The 22420-nt window shown below is 35.3% G+C and overlaps 2 protein-coding genes across 3 annotated transcripts in view; both read left to right on the top strand.

Moving 5' to 3' along the window:
• Window positions 1-22420, top strand: part of dnc (phosphodiesterase dunce) — a 474861-nt gene that overhangs the window by 107472 nt on the left and 344969 nt on the right. The gene's annotated exons all lie outside the window — the stretch shown is intronic.
• On the top strand, window positions 355-7884 carry LOC135840671 (uncharacterized). The gene is made up of 2 exons (XM_065357298.1): window positions 355-4218; window positions 7828-7884. Exons 1-2 carry the CDS (start codon window positions 355-357, stop codon window positions 7882-7884), a joined length of 3921 nt encoding a protein of 1306 aa, XP_065213370.1.

Genomic DNA, 22420 nt, shown 5'->3' with positions numbered 1-22420 from the left:
CTGTCAATTAAAATTGCCGCCATTTTGTTTTGTAAGGCCACTTTTTTTTATGAAGAAAAAAAATTATGAAAATTTCAGTCTCCTTCCCCTAACAGAAAATTTAGTTGCGCTGGGAGCATCCAAAAGTTTGAATAAAACCAAAAAAATAACTTACAAAAAGATATTTAAAATTCTTTTCCGAAAAGTGTTCGTGGTAAATATGTCTTACTTAAGGTTTGCTAAGCAAATATATTATAAATTAACTTTAAGCTGTATTCTTTAATAATGTTCATAAGTAAAATTGATTCTCATACAATACAGTCCATAATTTCTTTAGTAATCAACCAAAAATTGGTCCTCCGAGCCGGATGCAGAATGTCTTCTAGCAGACGGCAATCAACGGTAAATGAGCAGTCATCCGCTCAGCAAGACGATGGTACTGGCGACGATGGAAACTCATCAACAAGCAGTTTCGACGACAACCAGTCATATTGTACCATCATCTATAACGGTCTCAAAAAGAGTACAGACGAAAACGAACCGATCACGAATGTTAAAGAAATACTCGAGGAAGAACTGAAAGACCTGCAGTTGCTAAAAACAAAATACGACGAAAAATCGATTGATGCAGAACTGGATGGCAACGTCGATTTGGTTCAACGCGCTGCCTTTACAAAGCTATATAAAGATAATCGAAACAAGATTCTGCAACAGCTTACCAATTTAAAAGAAGTTAATACCGACGAAAAAGACGTTAAACTACCCAAGTTAAATGTACCGAAATTCTCTGGTACTCAAGCAGATTGGCTTACTTTCCGTAACATCTTTACTACTGTGATTCATAATTCGTCAATCACCAAATTGAAAAAGAACACGTATCTACATTCGTACCTCGAAGGTGAAGCCTTGAGCCTCATAAAGAATCTCGATATTGCTGAAAATACATACGACGAATGTTGGGATATTATCAATCTTCACTACAATGATCCACATCAGCAAGTATCGTCGCACTTGTCAGCTCTCTTACATCAGCCTTCGATGGAAAAACGAGCGTCGTTGAAACAAATTATTGGATCTTTTCGACAGAATTTTGCCGCATTTCAATCGATCGTCAAAGAACATAATTTAGATGCGATATCCGAAGTAATGATCTCCTTGTTCCTGTCTAAGACTTCAAAAGATCTACGTGGCGACTGGGAAAAAGAAGTCTCTTTAAGGAATCGCTTCTCAACGTTTAATGAATTTCTACAGTATATGGAGTCACAGTCGAATGCTATTGAAAGAAGCAACCCTTCCTCTTCGATGATAAAACCTCGTGCAGTCGTAATGGTAGCAACAGGCGATCAAGAGTCGAAGAAATATTGTTTTTACTGTAAAAAACCAGGTAATCATTTTATTCACCAATGTGAATCCTTTCTAAAACTTGATCAAAATTCTCGTAACTCGTATGTTAGAAAATCACGCTTGTGTGCTCGTTGTTTAAGACGTAAATGTAATTCCTCTTGTAATAAGTTTAGTTGTAGAATTTGCCGTAGGCCACATAATACTTTGATTCATTGCGACCGTCCTTCATCGGTCACAAACCAAAATTCCAATTCTCTTAATAGAGAAAATACTGATGAACCACCTGTAAAAATAAGCAAGGATAATAATAACTCTGATTCTTACAAATCTCTTTCATTCCAAGAATCAGCAAAATTTCCTATTCTTGCATTACAAACTTTTGGAGCTCTCAACATAATGGGTTCATTATTGTCCACCATAACTGTACAAATTGGACATCATTACTATAAAGCTCTTTTAGACTCTGGAAGTCAATTCAATTTTATCACAGAGAGATTAAGAACAAAACTAAATTTACCTAAAACAAAAAGTGTCCATCAAGCCATACAAGGAGTTGGTGGCCTTTTTATGAAAGGTCTAATGACTAGCACAAACATTCTGGTAAAATCCATACACACGTCATACAAACTTTCTCTAGAGTGTCTAGTAATTGACAAACTAATTGACTATCTTCCAAATGATTATTTTTCCATTGAAAGTTGGAATATCCCTCCTCACATGCAATTAGCAGATCCAACTTTCAATATACCATCAGAAATAGATCTACTTATTGGATCTAATATCTTTTGGAAGCTATTAGGGAATTCAAAATATTCTTTACAAAACAATCTACCAGAACTCAGAGATACCAGATTTGGTTGGATAGTAACAGGCCAAGTCACCACTAATACAACCACAGGTTCATGCAACCTTATATATAACGAAAGTAAACAAATTTGTGACCTTCTAGAAAGATTTTGGGATACAGAAACTTTAAAACCAGAAAAAAGGGAATGGACAGCAGAAGAGAAATCTTGTGAAGCTCTCTTCTTGCAAACAACAAAGCATTTACCTTGTGGACGTTTTATAGTCCATCTACCTTTCAAAGAAAATCCTAATGAAATAGGAGAATCAAGAGATTCAGCTATTAGACGATTCCATTTCTTAGAAAAAAGGTTACAAAAAAATCCATCTCTTAAAGAAAGATATGCTGCTTGCCTTCAGGAGTATATAGATCTCAATCACATGAAAGAAGTAATTCCACTTCCTGGGCAAAGTATGTATTACATTCCACATCATGCTGTAATAAAAGAAGAATCATCAACAACTAAATTACGAGTTGTCTTTGATGCTAGCATGAAAACAACAAATAAAAAATCGTTGAATGATATTCTTATGACTGGTCCTGTAGTACAATCTGAATTAATCTCAATCTTGATGAGATTTCGAACACATAAGTACGTGTTTACAACAGATATAACCAAAATGTACCGACAAATCCGTGTTATCACAGAACATTCAATGTTTCAGTGCATCCTTTGGAGAAATTCTCCAACTGAACCATTAAAAACATATGCCCTCAATACAGTTACATTTGGTGTATCTTCATCACCATATCAAGCCACCAGATGTTTAACCTATTTGGCTGAAACTGAAAAGATCAAGTATCCTCTAGCTTACCCTGTACTATTAAAGGATACTTACATAGATGATATTATTTCTGGTGGAAATACAATTTCTGAAACTTTAAAAATACAAGAACAACTAAAAGAACTTGTTGAAAGTGCAGGACTTCCACTAAGCAAATGGTCAGCCAACCATCCATCTTTACTAGAACAAATTCCAGACTCTCAACGAGAGAAACTTAAAATTCTCTCGTTGGGGGGAGAAACTGGGATTACAACTCTAGGTATGTGTTGGTTACCTAAAGAAGATGAGATCTTTGTAAAAATCAAAGATATAGAAGGAGAAGTAAAAACAAAAAGACAACTTCTTGGCAAAATATCATCAATATATGATCCTCTAGGACTAATTGGTCCTATTACTATAATTGCCAGATTACTAATGCAACTTATATGGAGTGTTACCATTGATCAAAAAACATTAGATTGGGATGATGCGATTCCTGATAATATATTAGATCAATGGAAAGTCTTTTCTTCACAATTGAATTTACTTTCCCAAATAAGAATACCACGTTATTTATTTACTCCTGAAGATCAATTCTTCTGCGAATTACATGGTTTTGCTGATGCTTCTGAACAAGCATATGGCGCAGTGGTATATATTAAAAGTGTTGATATAAAGGGAAATGTCAATATTAAACTAATTAGCTCCAAATCACGTGTTGCATCTCTAAAGAAAATATCTATACCTCGTTTAGAATTATGTGCAGCTTTATTACTCTCAGAGCTAATAAATAAAGTAATTGAAGCATTTTACAATCTTCAATTCACAAACATTCGTTTGTGGTCAGATTCAACAGTAGCTCTATATTGGATTCATACTCCCAGTTATAAACTCGAAACTTACGAAGCTAATCGAGTACAAAAAATACAAAATAGTACAAAAAACTTCCAATGGGATTATGTTAAATCCGAACACAATCCAGCTGACATAATTTCTCATGGCTTACTTCCACAACAATTATTACAATCACATTTATGGTGGAATGGCCCTGATTGGCTCAAAACAAGTATTAAACCTTGGCCAAGAGAAATGAAGTTTACTCCTTCTGATAATCCTACTCAAATAGGAATCAAGAAAATCAAAAACATAGTGGGAATCACTGTTATTTCAAATCCTATATTCACCAGATTTTCAAATTTTGATAAATTGATTCGTGTCACTGCATATATGTTGAGATTTTGTGTCAATACCAGAGTAAGAAAAAGGAGTTTAGGAAATGGTCCTATTGTAAGTGGACATTTAAAATACTTTGAACTACAAAATGCTCTAACAGTGCTTACACGCACTGCTCAAGAAGAATCTTTCTCTTCTGAAATTAAAGCATTAAAAAATTTGAGTTCTGCAAAAATCCTCAAAGATAGTCCACTAAGAAACTTGAATCCATTTCTTGATAATCAAAACATACTTCGAGTTGGTGGTAGGTTGGATGCTTCATGTCTACCTTTTGATCAAAAACATCCCATGATCCTTGATAGGTATCATACATTTTCAAAGATGATAATTCAACATGAACATTCAAAATACTTACATGCCAACTCACATTCACTAAGTGCCATTATACGAAGACGTTTTTGGATCCCTAGATTACACACAGCAATTCAAAATTGCATTAGAAATTGTGTAAAATGTTTACGATATAATGGAAAGGTCCAAGAACAATTCATGGCTAACTTACCAAAATCTCGGGTTATACCTAACAACCCTTTTCACATAACTGGTGTTGACTATGCAGGTCCTATCAATGTAAAATGTCATGGTGGAAGAAACAAAGTTGTTTTTAAGGCATATATTGCAGTATTTGTATGCTTTGTTACCAAAGCAATACATCTTGAATTAGTAGGCAATCTCTCTTCACAAGCATTCATAAGTGCTTTACACCGTTTTATATCACGCAGAGGGCTTCCAAAGGAAATTCACTCTGATAATGGCAAAACCTTTGTTGGAGCCAAACCAATTCTAGACAAGAATTTCAAAGAATTCTTGCGAATAAATCAGGATAAAATTATAAATTTTGCCCAAACACAAAACATAGAGTGGCATTTTATACCACCATATGCACCACATTGGGGTGGCCTATGGGAAAGTAATATTAAAAGTATAAAAAGACATTTACGAAATATTACATATGACTCACACTATAATTTTGATGAATACACAACATTACTATGTCAAATTGAAGCCATACTCAACTCTAGGCCATTAACGCCAATAAGTAATAATCCAGATAACCTGGAAGTGCTGACTCCAGCACATTTTCTTATTGGAAGACCAATTACTTCTTTGCCAGAACAAAATTATATTAATATTCCAGAATCTCGACTTCTATATTGGCAACAAATTCAAAAGAAAACACAAATGTTTTGGAAACAATGGTCTTCTGATTACTTACATACTCTACAACAACGAAATAAATGGCGTACAAACTCCAGAGGTCTTCAAATAGGAGATTTAGTAATAATTAAAGAACTAAATCAACCTCCTGTAAATTGGCCTATGGGACGAGTAATTCAATTACATCAAGGAAAAGATAATCGCATAAGATTAGTAACTTTACAAACACATAAAGGACATATTCAACGAACAATATCAAATCTAATATATTTACCTATTAATTAAAATAGGTAATGGACCTAATCTAAAATCTGGTACCAGTCTCTATGGATAAATTAAAAAAAAAAAAATAATAATAATAAATAAATATAATAACAAAAATATATAAACTCATCCATTTATAAAACAAGTTGAAAAGGTCCTATTTAAAAAGTCCTTACAAAAAAAAAAAAAAAAAAAAAAAAACTTTCCTTATAAATCTAAATAATGTATATTCGATCCCTTCAGATCGAATGGGGGGAGTTTGGTAAATATGTCTTACTTAAGGTTTGCTAAGCAAATATATTATAAATTAACTTTAAGCTGTATTCTTTAATAATGTTCATAAGTAAAATTGATTCTCATACAATACAGTCCATAATTTCTTTAGTAATCAACCAGTTCGATAAAAAAACGTTGGTTTATTAAAGAGCTCGATTTTTCGGGAAAATTTTCCCGCGTAACTCCCTTTTCACGACGAATCGATTCGTTCGTGAATGAGTCGCTTACACGGAAAAAAAAAGTATAGATAATTTTTACTATTTCATACAGTAACCGGATCCCATTCAAAAATATTGTGATTTTTACTATGAGATTAGTAAATTTTACTTTGAGAGTAATAAATGTTTACCTAATTCTAGATAAAATGTATTTTTTGGCTGAGTAAAAATCACTTTTATTTTTGAATGGGATCCGGTTACTATACTGAAATAGTAATTTTTATTAATTTTTTTTTCCGTGTACATGAATAAATTTGTTCGCGAATGATTCACTAAATATTATTCAATTCGTCCGCGAACAAATTACTTATTCAATCCGATTCGTTCGTGAACGATTCGCCAAAAATGAAATAAAAGAATCGATTCGTTCGCGAACAAGTAACTTATACGAATCAATTTGTTCGCGAATAATTCACCAAAAATGATTCAATTCGTTCGCGAATGATTCGCCAACAATTAACCAATTGGTTCGCGAATGATTTACTAAAAATGATCATTCGGTTCGCGAATGATTCACCAAGAAATCAATCAATTTGTTCAATCACTAATCGTTCGTAAATGATTCGATTCGATTGCAAACACCAATGACCAAACCAAACAAATGTCCTGATCTCTCAGGGCTGTCTGGTATTTTTCAGCTAACAAAATATCATACAAAAACTATTTGGTACCATGATCCGTATGAGAAGTTTCTACAATATCCTGGCGATCAGTGTTGATGGTTGATATGTATACTGCATTAGCACTTTAACAATTCATACAGGAAAAACATGATTTGACGAACGAAAACATAGATCGTGTATTACGAGCATATGGAATTACGATGGAAAAGGGGCTCTTCACCCGCTCGCAGATACAATAAACGAACGATAGATATTTTAAAAAGCGAAGTGATTTTCGAACACATCGTGTCGAAAGCGCGAGCAAAAAGAATAACACATAGGTACTACGTATATGTAGTACATATAAGCCATCAAGCCGGATGATTTGATTAGTTTATATTATATTGACCGTCCTTGATTTAATATAATAAAAGCATCGGGAATTTATATCGGCGCCAAGTAGGGCGTATTTTTTTATCCCAGTATATAGATATAAGTATTTGTACGAGTTGTTTTTATTTTTGAAAATTAATCGTTTATACATGGTTCGACTTGAGGATGAAACTTTGCCCAGTGCCAAAAACGCTGGTAATTTTTTAATCGTCGTCGCAGAAGAGTAATTGCTAACTTTGTGCCGGAATTCTCGTATATTTAGAGTATACCTACCTAATATTTACTTTCAAATTTTTCGAGTTCTGGCATTTTGGAGGATTTTCTTCTTCCTTGGTTCGACGAAGATACTAGTTTGAAATATTGCAAAATGAACTGTCATCGCGAGTTGAAAAGTGAACGAACAATAACTTGGAATAATCCTTTTTTGTTGGGATTAATTCGCGAATCTCGTCAGTGAGGTATTCGAAGTACGAGTACCTATTTATTCATTTCAATGTTTTTCCATCTTTTTTTCTCACTTCATAGTTATACGAGTTTCGTTGATCATCATTTTGAATGGCGATACCTACAGTATCTAACGAAAGCGTGGGCAGAAAATTTGACGAATTTTGTTTGCTAGTTTTGCAATGAAGAATGATGTACCTAGCTAGAATGGAATTTTTAAAAGTTTTTTGGGTGTTTTTTTGTTTGTGGGTTTCAACGAGTTGCATTCGTGAACGATTAATCCAAACGGTATGAAAAATTTTGCGCAGGGTGTCAGATATCGAGTCATTTTATGCTACGAAATAAATCCCAGCGACGGTGTGTAACTGCTATGGAGATAAAATCAGCGGTGAAAAGCTTTATTTTTCTTTTCGGAAAATACGAAAAATATGCACCAGGGAGGGAGGTCAGCAGCTATCGAGAATTGGTTTATAGAACGCTACATATGTAGGTACGAACGTATAAATGTATCTCTCCAACAGTTTCACGCAGACATTTTTTGTCCGGTAACAATATCTTTTCTCGTTCATATTATTATATTATTTACGTGGACTGTATCACTATGCTTGGAAATTTAATAAAGTACCTACCGCGTAGCTGGTTCATATAAAAGCTGCACATACACATACTCGTACGTATACTCGTGTTTGTTCGCTGATAAAAAGCGACAGAAATACCGAGGGTAAAACTCGATTTTGATTTAATAAAATCTGTGTACCCGGTACCCGGTACCCGGTCGCGCAGCGAAAGAATGTACCTCTACCTACCTATATAAATATCCACCATGGAATGGCGTCGTATACATAAATGTATAAATGTACCTATACATATTACATACATTATACTAGCGTAATCCTGCAATAATATTATATTCTCGTAGATACGAGTACATACTTACCTACGACTACGAGTATTTTTGCATATTTTGATCGAGGTTTGTGTCTTGTTTTAAATTTTGAAAAAAGTGAGGTCATTTTGCGGGAATTTTGCCTACACTTACAAGGGAAGTAGGTACCTATTCCAACTGGCAAAAAAAATTTGAGCCGAACAAAGACGAATCGAAACAACACCCAAAAAATATACCACAAGACACCATTTCGGGTGCTGAAATTCATTTTTTGAGTTTCGGCAAACTTTTAAATATATATACAGGGTGATTCGGATAAGACCTGAAAAATTAAAACCACGTATTCTACTCATAAATAGGAGTAAAAAATGTTATATACACCATGGACCAAAACCTCTTCATTTCGGAGTTATTGACCTTTAAAGAGGGCCAGCTGTTTTCTTAAAATTAGCCATTTCGGCGTCTCTATTGTAATTTTTTGGGGGGTAGGGGGTGGAAAAAGTGAAGTGAGATCTCAGAAATGTATCCAGCAGATTTTCGGTTTCTCCAGTTTTTGAAAAAACGCTGTACATAGGATGAAAATGAAATTCAACATCTATAAACTCGAATTTAACATCATTGCGGACCTTTCGATAAATTTAGACACGTACCTACGTATTGTTGTACATATTATCAGCATTTTTTCGTACCTGTTCAAATCCAAAATTTCCTTCTAAGGTCATTTTTGAGGGAAAAAAAACAGAAAAATCTTCGATTGCAAACGCGTAAACAAAAAATCCCTATTTTTTTATTTTTCCATTTTTGAAAAACTTTGGCAGGGGATGGGCCTCTCAATTTTCAAAATTTAAAAATTTCAAGTTTCAACACCTCTAAAAAGTCGCTATTTAGTAAAATGAACTCTCATGACAATATTAGCCCTCTCCCTAAAAAAAACAAGTAGTCACCCCCCCCCCTAACTGAAATTCTTACTCATTATTAAAACGTGTAATATTGCTCGTATACTATTAGTGTACTTGGGTAACTGCTTGAATTAAAATGCATAATATTGTTCGTTTCCGACGAATTATTAGTGTAGTTGAGACATGTGACCCTCCACCCGCCACGCCACCCTCTCATTGCCCGTATTACGAAATGCTGATTCTGAAATTCATTTGATAATTATGCTAATTTCGTGTAAATAATAAAATAAGTACAGTTTCTTATTGGGGGGGGGGGAAGTAAACATTTGATGGGCCGGATTTAACGGTTCATGTTAACCTGAATGTACGAGTACTTTTTATTGATAAGGGAGAGAAATTGATGACGCACAATTGGGTGAAGAGGATGAAAAGGTTGTCCTCGATTCGTTCGGGTTTAAATACCTAGTTGTCTAATTCCAAATTTCAGTTTACCGGGTCAATTTGTCTGAAATTTTGATTTTTTTCCCCTAATTTTTGCCCAAGTTTGAACATTCAAAAATACTTACTCAAAAAATGAATTTCATCACCCGGAATGTTGGCTGGTGGTATATTTAGGAGTACCTATACTCTCTCGGTTTCCCTTTGTTCGATTCAAACATTTTTGTACCTTTTGGCGGTTGGGGACACTTTTCGACGCGACGTTCCCGTGTGAGATAGTTAGGTCTAGGTATTTTGTGTGCGTAAAAAAACGTGCGATGTTTTTGAGTAAAATTTACTTACTTTAAAATATTAAGTACTTGAACTTTTTTTTTTCGTCAAAGAAGAGGAAAAAACGCAAGCAAACCGAACGATGTTCAAATAGCTCGCAGAGGCCAGGTGACGATACGGCGCGGCGGCGGCGGCATCCCTTAATTAAAATTATAAAAAGATCTCCAGAAACATTTGCTCGGCTTCTGTGATTTCTTTTTTAATGAAATGTTCGACGAAACCTTTTTAAAACGGCGGATTATTTTTGTAAAAGATTTTAAACTGTGTGAGAAGCATACAAAAAAAATCATCGTGGAAATTTCAACGCGTTCGTTATGGCGATGGCGATGGCGGTAATTAAATACGCCGACTATTAAACGAGAAAATTAAATTTATAAATTACCGAACGGTCTTTCAATATCGTACGCGAGTTTCTCGATTTCAGTCGAGGTTTTTTGTACGAGTACTTTTCGAAAAGTTTTCACCGATCGAGGGTGGAGCAGAAAGACGTGTTTTTGCCTCTTTTTTGCTGTATACCAGGGGTTTCGATTTCGCAGCTTTTCTCAACTTTACGCGAGTGAGTGAGTGGGTGGGTGTGTTTGCGAATTTGAATTCGAGTTTCGGTGACGTTTTGCGGGCAGGTTTTTAATTCCAATACCTATTCGGCTATTCGCGACATCGCGAGGTTTTTATTCGCGAATGGAGTGATTTTTTTCAAAACCTCTCTGTCGTCGTTTCTCGTGAAAAATGTGAGCCTGATTCGAGCAGGATTTTGGGTACCTACTTTTAAATTACGAAGGTCTTGGAACAGACTCGTACGAAGAAGGGTAGTCATTGTCGCAAAATTTTCAAAATCCGTATTTTCTTCCACTTTGACTTTTTCATATTCAAAAACTGAATTGGAGAAGGTTACATGCCCTCAAATTTTTGAAAACATCAAAAAATCGTGCGGTATAAGTTATTGACAGGTCAGTTCAACTTTTTCAATTTTTTCCACAAAGGCGAATTTTCGCGAAATTTTGAGAAATTACTATCTGATTAATTTTTAATAATTTTAGGGACTTTTGCTAAACCATCAAATTTCGAGATAGGTCCAATGGTCCATATTTGATCAACTTTTCTTAATCTACTTCAATTTTTTCAAAATTCAGGCATTTTTAAGATATTTTGATTATTTTTTGCAATTTTTCATTAATTTTCATTCAATTTGATTGTTTTGTCAATTTATGGTCAATTTTCAACTAGGTACTTGCGGAAGATCAACGCAACAACTTTTAGGATACTTTCTGCACTTTTGAAAAATTTTAATTCAACTTTAGTGTACCTAATGTATGTAGGTATGTACTGTGTAGGTACTTGTGTAAAGATCGCTTTTCGATCAAAAAATCAAGATTTACGAATGAATCAGAGTAAAGAAAGTCGACGTTGACAGGCATCGTTTTACGTTTTATGAACGATAGTCGCCATCTATTCGCTATTTATGGCAGAGGCAGATTCTCGACGAGGAAAAAAAAGAATAATTATTGTATTTTTCACTTTTTTCTTCGCGTCTGTTCCATTCTCTATTCTTTGTCTTCTCATCTGCGTGCTGCGAAGAAAAAGTAAATTTCGTTCATTTCTACGACCCGAAAACAGAAGGTAGGATCTTTCCATTCTGCTGAATGCTGATCCCCTCGTCGTACCTGAACCTCTATCGCCGCGGCGCAGCAGATAGATACGCAATAACGAAAGTTTATTTACCGTCGTCGATATTTTTTAGGTCTTCTATACCCATGCTTTGCGAATTCTTAATTCGTTTCTTCGAGGTACTTAATTGATTTTTGCCGGCTCGTTGATAGCGCGATGAACTCGTTCGTTTCGCTCATTGGGAGGAATTTTTTTTACGAATCATTTTTCCTCTTCTACGTGTACCTAATTGAATTTTCCAACGAGAAGGTGAAACCGACTGAAATACGTACCCACAAATACTCGTAGTAAGTATTTCGAATCGACCAAGTTGACGCGTTGTTTTATTATGAAAAACGTGGCGATTCGAGTGTAAAAGGCGACGTGCTCGCAGATTTTTTCAATTTTTTCAATTTTCCATTTCCAGCATGAAAAACGAATTGCGAGCTTCTCGCGTACGCGGACGTGATTGATAATTTGAATAATTTTTTGCACATTGCCGTCGTCGCAGATTACAAAACAGCAGAATGTATAAGTTGAACGTACTCGCATATACGACGACGCTGCACACGCCGCCGTCGCGTCGCGTTCTAATATCGCGCGTATCCATCCATTTTCACGTCGCTTTTCTTACTTACGTACCTACTTACTTATTCTTTGTATTCATATTTTATGAATATTTTAAACTCATCTAAAGCCGTCTATAGAACGCGTAAATGTGTACTAAAAAATAGATTAGCGCGCTTTCAAATGAGATAACTTACAAGTACGCTGTTTGTTTAATATAACTTTCAACTGCGATAACGTAAAGTAGACTAACCTTACAAAGCTACGATTAGAGGTACCTTTGCAGCAGCGCCCTTTATTTTGTATGTACTTTCGCGTTAAAAACACAATTTGAGAAACATGAAATAAGATCTTTCTAAGCTGAGAATACATTTTTCCAGTTTTCATTGGCAACAAGTTCATCACTCACATGAACATTCTATGTATGTATGTACATAGAATATGATAGTCCGGCACAAAATAAAGGAATTGCTCCCCCTCCTTCCCGATCCTCCGAGACGACGTTTTCCTTAAAGGGGACATCCTAAGGAACAGTTTAAAGCAAACTTGCTTTGATAAAAACCTTTTCAACGAATTCCAGAGAAGTGGGTTACTATCGCAATTTATGCAGCTTTTATTTTTGGAAAACTAAAATTTCCAAAATGCTGCTAGAAGCGGAACAATTTGAAACCACTTCTAATCGACTCGCGCATGTTTGAGAACAAGGTACGAGTTAATGTATAAATTTTCAGTTTTACAATTCGATTGGATAACTTTTTGTGGAAATTACTCGTTCCAAAAATTTTTCGAAAGCTTCAGAACTGTCCATAACGGATTGAAACTGCGTTCAATCGATCCAGGCAAAGGAGGAACGAAAATGACGTCAGTTGTAAATTTCAACTTTCTAAGCTCAATTTGGTGTACTTAATTTTGATTTTTTCCATTTTTCATCCAAATTGTACATACATATATTTTCAAAACCCATCTCTGAAAATCAAAAAATACCCTCGCTCTATAGATTGGTTCTTTTCAAACAAATTTCCACTGGTTGGGAACTTTCTCGCGAGGTAATTTTCTAAATTTCTGGAACGTTACCTCCTTTTCCATCAGTTCGTCGAAAGATTCCGATGTTATTCTAAATTGTCCAAAAAAAATATGATTGAAAAACTCATTACCTAATTTTAATTTTTCAATCAAAAAATTTTTTAAAACAGAAACCATGTACTCGTACCTAGCATCTACCTACCTAGTTGTTGGGTATGATAACGTTTGCACGTACGTAGGTACCTATTGTCAAAATAATTTCCCTTTCAAGGTATCCTAGCTTCGTAAACTCTTTGTAATAATTACGTAATACCTATGTATGTAGGTAGTAGGTACTCGTCGTACTTGAAAGGTCGGAAAACTTGGAAGAAATTGTTCCAAAAAACCAAGAAATGTTGATGAAATACTTTCACTGCTCCTCGAGACTAATTTTCTTGAAAACGGATTCTGTTTGTAAGTAAGGTTTAACGGCTTCAACTTCCTTTCAAAGTGCGGTTATAAAATTTTCAATCGCACACCTTCGAGAATCAGAAATACTTATCTACAGGGTCCGCCAACGAAGTGTATCACATTTGTTTTTCAAATAAATCGGCAACACTGATAGCTACAACGCTGGTGAACGCATCATTTGATAGCCAAAACTGCACATTTTTTTTTTTTTGGTAAAAATTTCATTTCTGCTGATTCACTTGTAAGGATGCCTGAATGGAATGAACAACATTACAGTCATTACATACGGAGTGGCTAAAAAGTTTGTTCCGATTTTCACATTTCAAAATGTTTTAGTTTTTTGCCAAAAAATCAAAAACTAAGCATCCTAGAAAAAAACTAACGACATTATGTCGATTGGAAATTTAATTCTCTACAATTTTCTTCGACTTCATTTTTTCGTAGAGTGCTTTGTTCCGCCTCCAGACCGACTTTTATGAAACGCTGTTTGCAAATTTTTGAAATGAACTTTTGAAAAATTTGCAAACTGAGTTCATAAAAATCGATCTGGAGGCGGAAAAAAGCACTCTACGAAAAAATGAAGTCGAGAAAAATTGTAGAGAATTAAATTTCCAATCGACATAATGTCGTTAGTTTTTTTCTAGGATGCTTAGTTTTTGATTTTTTGGCAAAAAACTAAAACTTTTTGCAATGAACTTTTGAGAAATTTTGCAAAATACTTAAGCTCTTTTGTTAATTGTTAATTCCATTCAGGCATCGTTACAATGAATCAGCAGAAACGAAATTTTTACCAAAAAAAATGTACAGTTTTGGCTATTAAATGATGCGTTCACCAGCGTTGTAGCTATCAGTGTTGCTGATTTATTTGAAAAACAAATGTGATACACTTCGTTGGCGGACCCTGTATTAGTAGAAGAGCTATACCCACTGCGATTGCCCTGAAATAACTGAAAGCTGGGACTGGTCTCAAAAGTTAGTATACATACCCCTATTTTAAAAGCACACGGTCTGCCAATCCGCAGCTTCTGCTTTAAAGCTCAGCGAAAGCTCAAAAATTCACAATTTTTCTGAACTTTCGCCCGAGAAAACTGATGGCTCAAATTGGTGCCAAATTATAGCATTTTTCGCGCTGAATCCGAATATGTAGGTCTGCCGACCCTAAAGTGCTGCCAAAGCCCCGCCAGACTGGTTTAAAGGGGGGTCAAACTTCGAAAATTTCATCTTTTTGGGCTAAATTCGCATAAAAAGTTATAAAATCGATTTAAAAATGATTTTCAAGCAGTTTAACGAAATGCTCTAATGATAAGATGATTTTTAGACGCCAAAATTTTTCGAAATTTTCATTTTTTGCGGTCTGGGGTATAAGGGGGTGTCGAACAATTCACCGAATATGGCCTTGTGATACATCAAAAATATGTTTTTTGAGCTGCAGAATTCGATTATGGTAATATTTTTTACATCACCCAGTCCCCCGACCTGCAGCTGCTGCTTCAAAGTTCAGTGACAGCTCAACATGAAATTTACCAAATTTACTCCCCCTTTGAACCCGTCTGGCGGGGCTTTGGCAGCACTTTAGGGTCGGCAAACCTATATATTTGGATTCAGCGCAAAAAATGCTATAATTTGGCACCAATTTGAGCCATCAGTTTTCTCGGGCAAAAGTTCAGAAAAATTGTGAACTTTTGAGCTTTCGCTGAGCTTTAAAGCAGCAGCTGCGGATTGGCAGACCGAGTGGTTTTAAAATAGGGGTATGTATACTAACTTTTGAGACTAGTCCCAGCTTTCAGTCATTTCAGGGCAATCGCAGTGGGTATAGCTCTTGGACTATATAAAAGGGGAGCGCACAATTGCAATACGTACTTATGAAAAAAAAGGCATACCTACTTCTTATGTATTTGAACTAGGTCAGAATAGATACCCGTGTAATGTTATTTTGTCACGAATCTTAGCGAATGCCGAATGCCGAATGGTGTTTAAGAATAGGTCCTTCTTACTTACGTACTCTCGTACTACACACAGCGGCAAAAAAGTTTGAAGGAAAAGTTAGCAGCGGCGTTAAATTGAATTTCAATTGTAAAATAGTTCATTTGAAAAAAGCGAGCAAACTTTTTTTTTTCGGCTGTATCGAATGAACATTATACAATATGTATAATTTAGAATAACTTTTTTTTTTTTTTTTTTTGCCATTTCAAAACGAAAATCTCGTCGAGCTTTTATAATAGATATCGATTTTAAATTGAATTTTCTATTCTACGCGTATCGTATACCTACTTACTTTTGTCGAATACGAGAGATATTATGCGGAAAAAAATGAATACCGCCAAAATTTCTAATCACAGATTGGAGTTGAAAGCGACAGACGAGACGCGGATTTGCGAATTTGCGAATTTGCGAATAGGGTTACAGTACGCGAAATGCGCGTTTTCCGTGTGGCGCGTTGGCGTGTTACAAGCTAACTACGGAGGCAGGATTTGGATTTTTTTCTCACTCGCCGCGTCGAATTAATCCTGTTTATTAATCGGATTTAATAAATTAGCCGGACACACGATGAATGTAAAGTTTGACAAAGCTTAGTTATTACACGACACATTGTGGTTTTTTTTTGCCTGAGTGCGGTGCGCGACGCGTTGAGCGAAGCGGAAAAAAATTACTTAATCATTTAATCGAAATTTAAAAACGCCAACGTGTTTTTATTCGCTAGTGTAGTTGGTACTGGTAGTCTCATCACCGCGGGTAAAGTCGAAACTCACGTCGTAGAACGTGCTGACCGACGCGGCGGCACGGAGGGTGTACGAGTATACCTTTACGGTAATTGCGTAATTTTCATGAAAAGAACGTCAGCGCTCAACGCCATCGCCATCACCATCCCCAGCAGCGAAGACCGAATAGCACGGCGCGGCGGCGAGATAATAATATGTAGGTACTACGAGTGGGAGCTTTAATCAAGCTTTCTCAGGTGGATAAGCTTCGTAGTACGAGTATAAACGGCGCGGCGACGAGCTTAATTGCTTCGTAAAAATGGTGTAGTTTTTTCGTCACAGATGGCGTTAGCGTAAGCGAGCGTATTTTTTTCTTCGACCAAATTTAAAAAAAGAAAGAATTTCGCGTTTAGGAATTTTTTGCGAGTGCGCCATACTCGTAAGTAATGCGGATGCGTCGATCAAAAGTTTCGCTTTTGCCATTGCCTTTGCCTTTACCAGACGCAGCTTATGTAAGCCTACAACTAACCTGTATTGTAGCGTTAGCGTTGAACTAAAGGCCTGTCGATGCTTTCACTCGACTGTCTCGTAACTCGTACTCGTACTCGTATTTTTGTAGCCAGTACGGCGACGAATCAGCCTCACAAGCCATATTATACGAGTACTATAGGCCCGACGAATACATATTAGGTACCCTTACGCTCGAGAGTATTTTACGAATAGACCTACATGTTCGCGTTCGCATTCGCATTGCGTAGGCGACCACATTGAATTCGTAATCTGGATTAATTTCGTGAGAGTTGATTAAAAGGCGAGTCCAGCTTTCCGAAAATGTTTTCTCTATCGAACGTTGTCGTCGTTTAATATTCGCTTACGTATACCTATTACCTATCCATAGTACCTCTACCTAACCTACCTACTCATCTAATGAAAATACGTTTAAATGCGATCTGTTGAAGAAGAAAAAAACGTTTTAGAGAGAAAAAGCTGCTAGCTATTAATTAGGTACCTACTGCATTTTTTCTACCTTTTTTTTTTTCGTCCCTAATAATTTGAAAAAACTTTAGTTCTTTTTATTTTTTCGTGTTATTTGGTGAATATTAAAAGGTTGAGAATTTTCATATTTTGGAAAAGTATGGCTTTGAAAACATTTTCATAGTTGGTTTTCTTCACGTTACCGCAATACAAAGTGAGCTATACTATATTTTGCATCCGGAGAAATAAACCTTACGGCCTCCTCCCCTCCCCCTTCCCTCAAACTTGCAGTTATATTTGGTGAGAAATGTCTCCGAATTTTATTGCTCTCATCAACGAATTAGTCAGTTCGTTTTGACTGGAAAATGATTAAATGATTAACTCGCTTTACGAGTAATTTAGATTCATTCTGATCTTTTATTGAATCTAACTAATTATCCGGGTTGCCGTTTAACCCTTAAAGGCCCGAACCAAACTGGAAGTGATCAGAAAAAATGCTTTCAATTTGTTGAATGGGATTTACATGAGAATATCACTTTAATGTGTAGTATGCCCCCCTGCCCCTCAAAACTATTTCGTAAATGATGAGTCAATTTTTCCAAATTTTTGTAAATTACAAAAGAGCAAAATACCTTATTGGCCCAAATTTGAGATAATCTTATATCGCACCTCGGGAGTAATGAGGTGACCTCTCAAAAAAGTGAAATTTTACAGGAGAGTGATTTTCTTTTTTTAAAAAACTTGATTCATTATTTTTATTAACTTATAATTAATTGTGAGGAATGAATAGCACCTCATTTTAAAGATCTGGTATCGTACCTTTATTTAGCATAAGAACTCTGAAATAAAATCTTAAAGAGGAAATATGTATTTCAATGTTTGGAAATCGTATTTTGAGTTATAACCTTTCATTAAAGTTGATGTGGAGGCGAAAGGAAGCGTCCAAAAAAAATTTCATGTAAACAAAGTTGTAGAGAATTAAATTTCCAATCGACGTAATGCCGTTAGTTTTTCTCTAAAGTGCTTAGTTTTTGAGTTTTTCTCAAAAAACTAAAATTTCATTATATGTGCAAATTCATTTTTCTGAAAAGTGATCAATTTAAAAAAATTTTTCCATTTGGTACAAACCAATAAAAAATGCACTCCTTGTGACTATTTCTTACTGACAAGCATTCTAAACAATCAAAACTGTTTGTTAACACTCTGTATTGTACCAAATTTGCTCAAAAAAGGTGGAGTTTTTTGAAATGTCACCTTATAACTCCAAACAACTTGCAATGTTGTTGGGATTTTGAGTTAGGCCATTTGGGTTTTTTACATGATCTAGATAATGTACCCAACTCAAAGTGTTATTTCTGGTTGAGGGGGGTCATACGAGCCCCAAAAATGCAAAAACATCAAAATCATTTTTTTTTGAGATGTCACCTTATTACTCCCGAGGTGGGATAGGGTAAAGTCGCCAGTAGTTGAACAGATTTTTGATACTTTTTGATAAAAAACAATCTACAGCTCAAGTTGATATTTTTTTGAAAACTTTGGTAAGTAGATCTAAAAGAACACAGTTTTCCTTACATTTTGATTTGTGTTTCACATTCGTAAGTGCATTTTTGAGATTTTTACGATCATTTCAAAAAGTGTCCAAAAAACCCCAGTAATTGACACCCGGTTTATCAAGCATGAAAATGTGATTATGAATCAATCAAAAGTAGTTAGAAAGAAAGTGTATCTCATTAGCTTTCAAATGGTATAATAACCATCTCAAAATGTTCAAAATTGTTTGATGGAAAAATAATTGTAAAACACTTTGCAAAATTTTCATGGTGAAAAAAAAAGTTGATAAAACGCAAAAAGTATGACTGATAATCATCACCTAACTCACGGCCAATAATAAGCGAGGTACGAATTAATTTTTAGTGCAATCAGTGTTTTCAATAATCACACTGGGACACCAAAATGGCGATTTTTGTGACGTAGGTGTCAACTACTGGTGACTTTACCCTATCACAATATGTTATAAATAACGTATATGTAGGTAATTTGGATGCAGTGAAATTTTTCCGATGATGCAGTTTACACGACTAAGAGATTGAACACACATAAAGGAATCATGATTAGTTATATGAAAATTAATACCTAACTAAGTAAGTATGTAAACAAGAATGCCTTAGCTTTTACAGAACTTTAGGCTGACAGCTACTCACACCTCTAAAGCACATCTGTATACCTATATTTCCCACATCATTCGTAATTAATTTGGATAGTGAAATTTTTGTATGATGATGCAGTTTACTTGACTAAAAGATTGGATACACATAAAGCAATCATGATTAGTTTTTTTTTTTTTTTTTTTTTTTTTTAAAAACTCCTCGGTCGCACTAGGCGCCGAGGGTTTAATTTATTTAAAAAGAAAAAACAATCTTAATCTTAGGGTTACTAATATTAAGTACTATTAATTATTCTAGAATATAGCTATACCTTCAACCCCAAGATTAAGACGAGGGACAGGAAGGGGAATGGGGGGGAGAGTGAGACGGATCGTCCACCCTGACCCAGACCCCTAGGCGGTTGCCTAAGGCTCGATCTCTGCCAAGCTCCAGGAGTCGTTATTCACGCGTACCTATCTGACAGCAGACCGGGCCCCCGACCCGTCTCTGGGGGAAGTTTGAAGGGGGAGTGATTTCGCCTAGGGGTGATCCCAACAAGTTGGGGCCCCTAGTTAAAAGACCGTGAATACATTGGGATATTTGTGGGGTGGTCAGCGCACTTGCTGCTTACTTCTCACCAACCACCCACAATGGAGATTGCTATGACGTTCTATGCTAGATTAAAGTTACTATATACAATTTTAGATATCTTGATCCAGGACTGTCTTCAAACCGCGACTTCTGGATGTTTGAATAACTTTTCTGTATTTGGGTATCAGTATTTTGGGGATTAAAAAAAAAGAAAGATATAATAAAATAAAAAAGTATAAAAAAAGTATGAAAAGGTACAATATTTACAGTTATTTTAAATATTTACGTCAAGTATTTGAGTTTATCAGGCCATATCTAGACAAACTTTGGATAGTGAAATTTCTGCATGATTAATTGATGATGATGTGCCCAATCGTGTAGTGGAGGAAACTGTATCAGTGTACAAAAATGTCACTATCGAAATTAATTACAAATGATGTGTGAAATGTATATAGATGTGCTTTAGAGGTGTGAGTAGCTGTCAGCTTAAAGTTCTGTAAAAGCACAGGCATTCTTGTTTACATACTTACTTAGTTAGGTATTAATTTTCATATAACTAATCATGATTCCTTTATGTGTGTTCAATCTTTTAGTCGTGTAAACTGCATCATCGGAAAAATTTCACTGCATCCAAATTACGAATGATGTGTAAAAATTTTTCAGATGAGCTTTAGATATTAGTGCAACTGAAAGTGAAAAGTCCTGAAAAAGCTCAGGCATGCTTGTATGTACATTTTATAATTTTCGTATCTTTTTAATTATGTGAAGTGTATTCTCATGTGCAGTACTTGATGTACTCACGTCTCATGTTTCAGCGACTTTTACGAAACCAGTTAATCAAAAATTGAAAAAATCACTCTGTACCCCACTGCGTATACCTACCCTTTGTGATTATATTTTGTGAAAGCATATCAACAAATTCATAAAATTAAAAATGGAGGACATTGGCCCGTATTTTACCTCAACTTTTTCATATTTATGCCCCACCAAAAATGGGATGGGGCTCATCAAGGATTTGCTTTCAATAATTAGGTGCGTTGAATGCGATTATATAAGATTATCTCAAATTTGGGCCAATAAGGTATTTTGCTCTTTCGTAATTTACAAAAATTTGAAAATATTGACCCCTCATTTACGAAACAGTTTTGAGGGGCAGGGAGGCATACTACACATTAAAGTGATATTCATGCAAGTCCCATTCAACAAATTGAAAGCATTTTTTCTGATCACTTCCAGTTTGGTTCGGGCCTTAAGGGTTAATTTTATTTAACTTCAAATTCAATTTAGAATATGATTGAAATTGATTTAATTGTTCGATACGATAAATTTAATTTAGGTGATAATTAATTCAATTTGATTAAATATTCAATTTTAGAGGGCATTCCACCCTAATGTTTTTCTTTAAATGTTTTTTTCTGCGTATAAATATAAAAATATGAAAATAAGGTGAAGAACCTTTCGCCATTATGAATAATACGATATATGTACTTACCTTCTCTGAATATTATAATAGAAGTATGCTGGAGACAACTATAGGTAGGTACTAGGTAGGTATGGAATATCCAATCCAGTGAAATAGTATAAAAACACTGTTGATAAACTTTGGCCTTCGTACTTACGCTATGTGTACTTAAATAGGAGTAATGAATCGTATTAGGAAGCTCAAAGTGAACCGAACAAATTAGCCGAATCGTTGGGAATAATAAATGATTTCATCCAGACATCAAATATTTTGCCATCGAGCGCGACGCGACGCGATGAAATGAAACGTAGTAAAATTCTTCGAAATTCGCGTAGCCTACTCGTCGGATACGAGTAGCAGCTCGCCCATAGAATTTCAATAAAGGGGTTTTAGCTTTTTCTCGTTATACCTACCTACCTACCTAGCTAGCTAGCTACGAGTAGTAGTACGTCGCAATTAATTAACGCCCGAGTTACATTCGATAAAATTAAACATTTTTGCCGTGTTCGTCTGTTCAGTCGTTTAAAAAATTCCTCGTTTCGGACGTGATCTGTGTACGTCGTACGGTAATTCCATCAGCAGCGTGTGCAATGTGCATTTCACTCAAATCTCTTCTACTCGTACTTATATAAATGTATGTTTACTCTTTTTTATTTCATTTTTTGCCCTCTAACAGCAGCAACAACTGGACATACGGATACACGTCTTTTTTTGTTGTTTTTAACGATAGCTAAATGAAAACAACAACAACAGCAAAAAAAGAGGCAAATTTATACTTTATATCACGACACAC

The sequence above is a fragment of the Planococcus citri genome, chromosome 3 (assembly GCF_950023065.1).
Source record: "Planococcus citri chromosome 3, ihPlaCitr1.1, whole genome shotgun sequence".
Lineage (NCBI taxonomy): Eukaryota > Metazoa > Arthropoda > Insecta > Hemiptera > Pseudococcidae > Planococcus > Planococcus citri.
The sequence above is the reverse complement of the archived record's forward strand: the minus strand, read 5'-3'. Positions and strand labels throughout refer to the sequence as shown.

Excerpts from the sequence above, each read along its gene's own strand:
- LOC135840671 (XM_065357298.1), top strand. The coding sequence starts at position 355 with ATGTCTTCTAGCAGACGGCAATCAACGGTAAATGAGCAGTCATCCGCT. Across the intron at positions 4,219-7,827 it reads GTTTAGGAAATGGTCCTATT|GGTGTCAGATATCGAGTCAT; the intron begins GTAAGTGGACAT and ends AATTTTGCGCAG.